The sequence below is a fragment of the Trachypithecus francoisi genome, unplaced genomic scaffold (genome assembly GCF_009764315.1).
Source record: "Trachypithecus francoisi isolate TF-2019V2 unplaced genomic scaffold, Tfra_2.0 Lachesis_group1, whole genome shotgun sequence".
NCBI classification, from domain to species: Eukaryota; Metazoa; Chordata; class Mammalia; order Primates; family Cercopithecidae; genus Trachypithecus; species Trachypithecus francoisi.
The window spans coordinates 63242138-63252135 of record NW_022681454.1 but is presented as its reverse complement, the minus strand read 5'-3'; the positions used below and the strand labels follow the sequence as shown (position 1 = coordinate 63252135).

At 32.9% G+C, this 9998-nt stretch overlaps 1 protein-coding gene across 1 annotated transcript; it reads left to right on the top strand.

Moving 5' to 3' along the window:
- The first annotated feature begins 872 nt into the window (after positions 1–872).
- ODAM (odontogenic, ameloblast associated) lies at positions 873–8948 on the top strand. Its single transcript, XM_033215985.1, has 12 exons — positions 873–936; positions 1034–1075; positions 1618–1665; positions 2276–2509; positions 2926–2973; positions 4843–4947; positions 5794–5841; positions 6597–6668; positions 7101–7262; positions 7502–7559; positions 8516–8849; positions 8880–8948. The coding sequence occupies exons 1-10, from the start codon at positions 886–888 to the stop codon at positions 7541–7543; spliced, it is 852 nt and encodes a 283-aa protein (XP_033071876.1). The 5' UTR covers positions 873–885; the 3' UTR covers positions 7544–7559; positions 8516–8849; positions 8880–8948.
- The last annotated feature ends 1050 nt before the right edge of the window (positions 8949–9998 follow it).

Genomic DNA, 9998 nt, shown 5'->3' with positions numbered 1-9998 from the left:
TTTTGAACAATGATTGGTCCTTTTTTTCTAAAGATGAGTTTTAAAATTTAAGAGAAGCACTAAGTAGCAGAGCTGAGAGAGGAAAAGAACACAGATCTTGCATGGTTCAGATTTTTCTTTATAGGTCCAGGAATAAGGTAAGATATCAGATCTTTGCTTTTATAATTTGAAGAACCAAAATCAGTGAACTCTGCAGGATAGATTATCAAGTTCACCCTAAATGCTTGATTAGGTCAATGATTTGAACCAGGGAAGAAAGTTTCACATCTAGAGGATAAGAGAAATATACTTAAACAGGTTACACTATAAATCAACACCACACTTTAGTTTTATACTCTATTTCCGTAAATTACAAAAACATTGACTCAGTTGCTTAGTTCAAATATGTTATTCTGTTATTAGACTACTAAGTGGAAAGTATCTGGTTTTGAACTGGTATTGTCAAATCTCTATTGAACTACTTTCAACATAGACATTAAAATTGTTGTAATAATAAGTCCCTAGTTGGTTAGCCCTAGTCATGACCTCCCATGATCTGAAGGGCCTGCTCCTCTCCTTGTAGCACAGCACCAGGAGATCATCTTGTTCGTTAATGCATTCAGCCACATCATATGTCTCCAAATGAGTTTTTTGTTCAAGCTAAAAGGACAAGCAAACAATTTTGGTTTTTATAAACAGCTTGTCTGAGAGAAAATAAAGAGTTATATTGTAGAAATTTACAAATACAACTTTTTAAATTTTAAATTCCAAAATGTAAGTAAATACTATAGAATTCACCCAACTATTCCTTTGATTGAACAATACTAATTATTTTGTCATGAATTTTAAGTAAAGTCTTTATAAAGCTAAAGATCACAACTTATTTTCTAGATCTATCATACAAAAATGAAAATTATAATTCTTCTTGGATTCCTGGGAGCCACATTGTCAGCCCCAGTAAGTGATTTTATGGCACTACTGATCTCATTGTGTTAAACCTTCAACAATCCCTTATTTTTACTATTTCTGATTTTTTTTTCATTTTTAATTTTAGCTTATCCCACAGCGTCTTATGTCTGCCAGCAATAGCAATGAGGTTAGTTTAAATAATTAAAACAATCTCCGTCTTTCTTTTTAATGGAAATCAAGTGGGAGGAGATAAATGTCGTCATTTGATTTATACTGTGTTCCTCTCCACTAGCTTTTATGTATATCCAAGCACATTTCTAATGTTCATGTTTGATTATATGATAGGTTACTTCTAAAATATTATTCTACTTCCCTTGCTTGACTGTTAATTCTTCAAAGGCAGGTACAATATTGTTTATATCTTTTTGTTCTAATAACACCTAATACAGGTGTATATAGGTGTTTAAAAGCATAAAATGACTAAACTCCTGGAATGAGCTAACGTTGTGTAATCTCAAACCCAACAGGGGAGAGGTTGCTAAATCCAAACCTTGTTTTAAATCTAACTTCTAATCACCGTAATTCAATGTAAGCCTAGTGAGAAAATGTCTCACTTCTAACAAGACATTGAGCAACCAGCTGTGACTTGTGCTACATTTACAGTAAACATTGTTCTTACTCATTTTAGTGTGTAGTAATCTTGATTTCATATTGTTTTTCCTTTTCTAGCTACTTCTTAATCTTAATAATGGTCAACTTTTGCCACTACGACTTCAGGTACCTCTATTTCAATAATTACTTTATGGGAAACATTTTTCTATTGCTCATGTCTTATGTTATTTTTTATGAAAACAAAATGTTTCCTGATCCTATTTCTGAAATCTCAATTTTTAATGTTATGAATTTGTCTCATATATTCTAGTGACCATTTGTTTGAAGGTTAAAGTAAAAACTATAATTCGATTAACATTTATTTATTGAGAACTTGGTATATTCGAGGCACTAATTCTCACAACTATGAGACAGTTAAAAGTAATTATTTTACACAAAGTCATGCCCAGTTAACCAGTTAAGTAACAGCAGGTTGGAGGGTTTAGGGTTACGGTAGGGGAAAATACACAAGGTTTAAAACAAGTCTGGCATATGCAGATGTTGTGTTCTTTTATCAACCTTATCCTGCCCCATATTTCTCATGGCCGTCGGGAATTTAGCATTTGCTTCACATTATTTGCTTGGTTCAAAATGAATCAAGATGCTGTCCTTTTTTATATTGCAACATTGGAGGTATAGAAATTGTTTGTATTTTGTCTCTTTCTTGCTTGGGACTGACCTTTAAATTCTTTTTGGCATGAAGGGAACATGCTTTCTTTCCTTTGTGTCTTTTTAGGGCCCACTTAATTCATGGATTCCACCTTTCTCTGGAGTTTTACAACAGCAGCAGCAGGCTCAAATTCCAGGACCCACCCAATTCTCTTTATCAGCTCTAGACCAGTTTGCCGGACTGTTCCCAAATCAGATACCCTTCCCAGGACAGGCCAGTTTTGGCCAAGGAGCCCAGGCAGGCCAAGTTGACCCCTCACAGGCTCAAACACTGCCTCAGACACAACCAGGCCCCAGTCACGTAAGTCAGGCCTCTTTGATTTTGTTCGGAAGAGAGAGAACTGCATGTTGAATTTGACAATGAATATGAATCAGCTTTGAAATAGGCAGGAGTTTTTGAACAGTATTTTTTCTCATAATATGTTTCTACCATCACTGTAAGTTCTTTTTTATCTGATTTCTAAGATGAAAGATTTAAATCAGCTACTCTAGGATACAGCAACAAACCAAAAAAGTTAAAAACAAGTCTAGGATAAGATAGGAAAACTTCAATAAAAGGCAGTTTATGTTGCTGACAGCACATGTAACAGATGACATTTCGTCGTGGAAACTTGCTAACAAATGATAAATTTATATGACTAGCTCTATGAAAAGCAGCTCAGAGATTTTAAATAACAAAGTCAAGCATACATTTTTATATAATTATTTTCTTGGCAGGCGATGCCCTATGTGTTCTCCTTCAAAATGCCTCAAGAGCAAGGACAGGTAAATGGATGTAACCACACTGCCCATAGAGATGGCTACATACACTCTCCACAACGCTTTCTGTTTCTAGCTCTGACTCCTATAGCAGGGCTCTAAAACCTATATAATGATATCACTGTCTAGATAACATCATTGCTGGGCCAGTATCAGTTTGTTGACGTTGGGCTCACTTAACAACTCCTTAAGAACAGGCAGCTAAGAAGAGTCTTCAGGACCCCTGAATTTCCAGGGCATCGCTATGTTGAGAGTCATAGAGCTCAATAAGCCCCAGATCATGTCCTCTCTGCATCCAAAGTGCTGGAAGTTGGGGAAAACGCAAGAGAAATACCATGGACTGACTTTATCCAACTTTAAATTTTGCTAATGAAGGAGATGCATTAAGCTGATAATATATGATATGATGTAGAGATAAGAAACACTTGCCTATGTTATTTGGCAGTTACGAAATTCTGCTCAAAATATTTTAGGCTTCTTGTACATTTCCAATTTGAATCCATATTACAATCAAATGGTAATTATTTCCATTAAATAGGAGAATCTTTTAAAAGTGAATGCAAACTAGTATAATCATCACATTAATAGGGAAAACCCTATAAATATCAGGATTATTAATTTTATAATATTCTGGGTTCAAAGAAACAGTATTATAAATAAATTATATTATTCATCAGCAGAATATTGGCCTTTTCATAAAAAGTTACAGTGTTTGGCTCTACTGTAATTATAACTATATAACTTTGTCCCACATCCACTCCCATTACAAAACAAAAGTTGCTTCTAGACATTATCTCATTCTATGACATAAGCATTTAGAGAATTAGATGTATAACTAGAATTACTTCATCTTAAGAATCAAGAAACCTAGTCTTAAGGAGATCAATTTCCTGATCCCATTGAAAGTAAATAGCTGAGTTGGAATATAATTTTCCTCCCCTTCTGTCTCCTTCTTTAACCACTAAACCAGTAGCTCTCCACCCTGGCTTTACATTATAATCTCTGCTGGTAATTTTGAAAATTACAAATGTCTGAACCCTATCCCAATGAATCAATACCCCATGAATTGATCATCTTCTAAAATGCTCAAATGTGATTTTGATTCTTAGCCAGGATTAAGAATGCTTGTACAAAATATAATCCTTCTGAAACCCTAGTTATTTTATTTAACTCTTATGTCTAAAACAGTCTCTTACTTTATGCAAATAAACAAAACAGCATACAAAAATTAACATATGTACTAAGATTTTTATTTTCTATGAACATATACACATATAAACAGACACAGACATATAAGTAGAAGGCAATAATATAAATGGACGCCATAAGGTAATGTAGGTGGTGAAGTTTCAGATGAGATTTGTTTGTTACTTGTCTATGTCTTGATTTACCAAATATCCTAAAATATGTATGGATTGTTTCAATAAAGTGGCAATTCTTAAAGTCAATACATTCATAGCATTTCATTTATTATGGCAGAATGTCTAATACCACATTCTGCAGAATGATGATTCTCAAAAATATAGGGAAAATGCTACATAGGCTATCTTTCACTTAGGTATTTGCAAAGTAGTTTGTATATAAAGTTTCCAAGATGTCCTTTGGAAAAAAAAAAAAAGCTCTTTTGCTTAGTTCAACCCACTATTTCCTAAATGTGCTTGACCAAGCAACCTTAAAAACCAAGTCCAGCATTACCTGGGATACAAGTTGTTTCCAAAGTTTGGAAAGGGATGCTTCATCTATTTGCTTTGTATTTAATCATACAAAGTTGCTAGACATAAAATAGCTTTTGAATAAAATTGACATTAGAAGATAAAAAGTATGTCCTATGCTGATGTTATGGAATCTCTTGTATCCTTCTCTTTTTACAAGTAGACGTTTCAATACTATCCAGTTTACATGCTCCTACCCTGGGAACAACCTCAGCAAACAGTTCCGAGGTCACCTCAACAAACAAGACAGCAGCAGTATGAGGAGCAGGTACTGCAAATGTTTTATTTTAATCTTACTAGTTCCACTCGAAAATAGAGCAAATAAGGTATATTACCATAGAAAAAAGTTTCTGAATATATTTAATGCGAACACTCAATAGCATGAAACAGGCATAAGAGGGTAGATACAGTGTTCTCTGCTATAAATCATTTGTGTAAACTTATTTGGTAATATTCCAAGGCTGGATTTTTAGCCAATGACGTCAGTAAGTGGACTTCAATAGAATCAAGGCCAAAAAGCTGAATAACCTTGAAAAGTGAAGTTTTCTCACATTTAAAATGTACTAGCATCCATCTTTCCACATATGTGTGAGTGGTTACTATTTAAAAATAATAAATGACAAAAATTTTAGCTACCTTAATGAAAGATATATTTGATTACTGGATTTTGAGATACAATTAGATACCATTATACTGAATTTTGTGAAACTGCAATAAATTTTTTGAATTTTAACATAAATTCAGGTGGCTCATATATAATTAACATCCTTCCTGTTAGAATGAAAGTGTCTTTTATATAGTTTAATCATAACTCTAAAACCTGGCATTACAAATTACAGAAAATTCAGAATTATGCTTTTAAAAACTGGTAGTATTAATTCTAATTGTCATGCTGCTTTAAAGGGAAAGAGACAGTTTTATCCTAGAAATGATATGGTATTAAAAAGATTCTTGCTAATTTAACAATAATTAATTTTTACTTACTGGAACATATAAACTTTAAAGATGCTTTTAATTTATATAAAAAGATATATAAGTTTAAGTAATCATTTACTGTAAACTTGTGACAAGAATAATCACAGAAAATATGATACTTTTTTTAAAAATCTGACAGATACCATTCTATGATCAATTTGGATACATTCCACAACTAGCAGAACCTGTAAGTAAATGCATATTTTTCATTAAAAAAAATTTTTGAAACTACTTGCTTCATTGTTTACTAAATATATAAATGTGCTTCAGCCAATGATGACCAGGAGGGAACCTCTAATTGAACAAAACTGTATATTCACTCAGTACAAGGAGGAGAACACACACATGGGGAGTCTTGGATGTCTTAATAGGAAAGTATTAGAATGACTTCTCACACGATTTGGGCTTCTTTTAGGTAATTTGGGGAAGATTACAAAGAAGTGGTGATTCACTCTGGAGTAGCTATTTTCAAAAGTACGGTAACTCTGTGATTATTTTAAAAGCTCATTCCTCTAAGGCAAGGATAGTGGAGCAAGGCAAAAGCTTTAATGGGTAAAGAAGCATCAGTCGCTCATATTAGCCAAGATGTGAGAACACCTGGTATTTTTGTGACTTGTATGGTGACCTTACTTTAGACAAAATTTTGAAGTTGTCTTGGTTTTTTCCACCCCGTCTGATGTTGGTGTTCTGTGGAATTGTTTATGCTCAACAGATGAGCACCTGGTCCTAGTAGAGAATGTTAGAAAGTAGCACTTTCAGAACAGACGCAGAGGTGAGATGTCAAGCCGTTTCTCTAATAGCAAGAATTAAACTATTATTTCTGTTTTTAGCAGAATAATTTAAGAAGTTTGGGAGTGTTTTACTACTCTGGTACTCTGGGTGGCCAAAGAGCATATTTTCATAGATCACTGATTTAGACTTTTAAAACTTTTTTGTTTCCAGGCTATACCAGGAGGACAGCAGCAACTAGCTTTTGATCCCCAACTAGGCACAGCTCCTGAATTTGCTGTAATGGTAAGATTCCTTACAACACTTTGCCAGCTACTGGATATCAACAATTGACAACTTACTGCACTAATGCTCATTTTAATATCATCTCTGTTATAATTCCATCAATAATTTTTGCTGCTGCTGCTGCTTCTTACAATATTTCGCCAGTGAAGATTCAGTTTACTCTTACTCAGTTCATCAATATTTTTGAGTATGCTATACCAGATATTCTTTCATGCACCTTTATTTAAAAGCAGATATTAAGAGACAATTAATGTTTGCTGGTATATATTCATGGTCTTTTATGTAGCTTACAATTTAAAAAACCTAATAATAGAACTTTTTTTTTTAATATAATGCTTGTGTTGCATCTCAGTCCTGTTGTTTACATTCTTCCCAATTTTGGCCTTCTTGTTGAACTTATGACAACTTTGTTTTCATTCTCATTCTCTATAGTCAACAGGAGAAGAGATACCATATTTACAAAAAGAAGTGATAAACTTTAGACATGACAGTGCAGGAGTTTTCATGCCCTCGACTTCACCAAAACCCAGCACAACCAATGTTTTCACTTCTGCTATAGACCGATCTATTACCGCAAAGTTCCCAGAAGAGAAGGTAGAGTTATGAAAACTTCATTTTACGTAAAAAAAATTGTCTAATGAAAAAATACAGTGATAAAATTAGTGCTTTAATTTATAGGACTTAGTCATGAAATTAAGAAGATAACTAATGAAAAATATGTGGTCTTAACTCTGAATAAGGTGGCCAAAAGTTATTTTTGATAATCGATTAATCAGAATATAATTTAATTTCAATTTAATAAGAGCTTCTTATGAATGTCCTTTTCTCACTAGGCCAAGACTGATAGTCTAAGGGAACCTAAGAAGTTGCCCTAATCATTCAGAGATTTGGGTAGGTATTTGCCAAAGTCACGCATTAGGTGCCATGACAATTCCTACATATGAAGACAAAAGATAAAAGTTGTCAGAGGAGTTCTTACCAAAGTAGTTATAAAAATAAGTTAGCTACATATACTTATAAAATTAATAGTGAGTATGGACTTCAACGGTTTTTAAAAACAAAATTAAATTTTGAGACTCGTGTCTGCCTATACTATAAGCTTGGTATACTCTCTGAAAACACGAATACTAGATATGCTAGGTCCATTATAAAAGACATTCTGTAGATACTCCATACAGACTCAATTCTCCCAAATCATCATTTCAATTTGCAAACTAAACATTGTAATAATTCCAATATATGTGTATTAGTTTGAAATAAAATAAAAATCTCAAAATGATAAAGAAATTGTACAATGAAAAGAAAATTTCAAATTCCATGATTTCTATATCAGAACATAATCTTGAACTAATTACTTCTTTTAATCAGCTTGGTTGGCTATGAGGCTGCAATAGGAGTTTGATAGAAGGGCAATCTGGGAACAGCACCAAAAAGTAAAAACGTACACTGAAAAGCAAACAATTTAACCTGAAGGGCAAACTAAAAGACAAAGTTTTTGAAATCTCCTCCCTGCTGCCATGAGCCTCTTTTGATCTCTCCTTCCATAAAAATGAGCACTCAGCATTCTTCAGATGAAACATGTTTATAAAAATACAACTGAGTAAATAGTAATAATACCTCTTTAGGAAAGCCTCCTCACTAATGTACTATATTATACAAGGCAAATCAAGTTATTCAGTAAGAAATACTAAAGAGATTTCAGTATTTTTATGACCTTTTTTTCTGTATGTATGAGTCAGTGAAAGAACAGCTTTCTATTTCTTTAATAAACAATTCGTAAGGTATCTAAGACATTTTATGCAAAGCAGTCCACTGATATTAAAATGCTTTTCTATTATATTTTTCAGGGTAAAAGACGTGGCCATGCCTTGGATATAATTGTAGGCTATTAGATAATGCTAGTATCAGTTCTTTGGAATACATGAAATATCTTGATTCTTCTCCTAATTTGTTTTTACTTATAAATGTTATTAAACTCTTTAAATATGTCATAGAAAATAATACAATCATGTAATGAGTCTTGTTTTACAAAATTATATGTATTTTCAAATATCCTATCATTGAATAAACTGGAATATAATAACACTGAGAATAAAGCTAGTATCATTAAATTAATTGGATAATTGCATTAGTAAATGATGCCTCTGGAAAATGGTAGTACCCATGAAGATAGGCTCTTTGGTGGCTCTTTGGCCACCCAGAGTACCAGAGTATTGTCATTGGATGGATGATGAGTGTTGTGTTTGGAACTGATGAAGTAAAATATGTATCTAGATTTGACATGTCATCTGTTTATTTCCCTAAGGTCCATTCAGTCAGCTTCCTTCTGAGACATTCTCATGACAATCAAAATTATTCGGTGGCAGATATCATAAAGTGCTTATTCCTAATAGGACACAGTTACATAGAGAGGTGTCTGTCCTTACTCAAAAGGGTAGGAAAGTGTATGATTGCTTGGGGGAGGCAGCATCCTGTAGAGAATAAGGTAGAGATTTTGGGTTTCATCAGATCTGGCTTTCAATCTAGCTTTTAATCTTCAGCAAGTCACTTCACTTGTATGAGTGTCAGCTTTTTTAGGTATAAATTGAAAATAACACCTTTTACAATTTCTGAAAAAACTACATGAATTAACACATGAATATACCTCGCTCATAAAAATGTTATTTTTTTCCCTTCACATGTGAATATGAAAGTATTTGTATGTTTAACTTATTTTTTCAACTTTAGACTATCAGCTAAAATTTTTAGAAAATAGGAAAATTGGTATTCGATGTAATATAAATGTGTGTGTTGATGTGTTTGAGTAGGTGTATGTAAAACAAAAAAAAAATGAATGAGTTAAGTGAATGAATAAGTGAATGAATGAATATGTATTAGGTGGTTTCCAATAAACTTGGTGAGTATTCCAGACTTTAAAGTAGATCACAATTCCTAGAATCTTACCTGTTTCAGCATTTAGTAATGTTATGACCCTAGAATCTACTACTTGGTTTTTGGAAGAGTAACCCAATACTCATCCACTCTACTTTCATTTTATTCTGCATCCTTTTTCCCTAAATTTATGTACTGAATGAATATAATTCTGGGTAATTGACTGATAATATTAGAAATGACAGAGAGAGCCAAACAATAATATGTCTGGTAAAAAACTACGAACCTTGTACGCAAAATTCCAATAGTTTACAGGACCAAGGAAAAAATTACATGAGGTAATTCATACTAAAATCTTAGAATAAATCCTGGAACATAGTGAATACTCAGCTTTTCTCTTTAATGAGGAGAATAAAAGGAGTGATCAGAGACTAAACAGGAAAGATAAGTGCAACATAA

Excerpts from the sequence above, each read along its gene's own strand:
- ODAM (XM_033215985.1), top strand. The coding sequence starts at position 886 with ATGAAAATTATAATTCTTCTTGGATTCCTGGGAGCCACATTGTCAGCC. Across the intron at positions 5,842-6,596 it reads TTCCACAACTAGCAGAACCT|GCTATACCAGGAGGACAGCA; the intron begins GTAAGTAAATGC and ends TTTTGTTTCCAG. Across the intron at positions 7,263-7,501 it reads CAAAGTTCCCAGAAGAGAAG|GCCAAGACTGATAGTCTAAG; the intron begins GTAGAGTTATGA and ends TTTTCTCACTAG.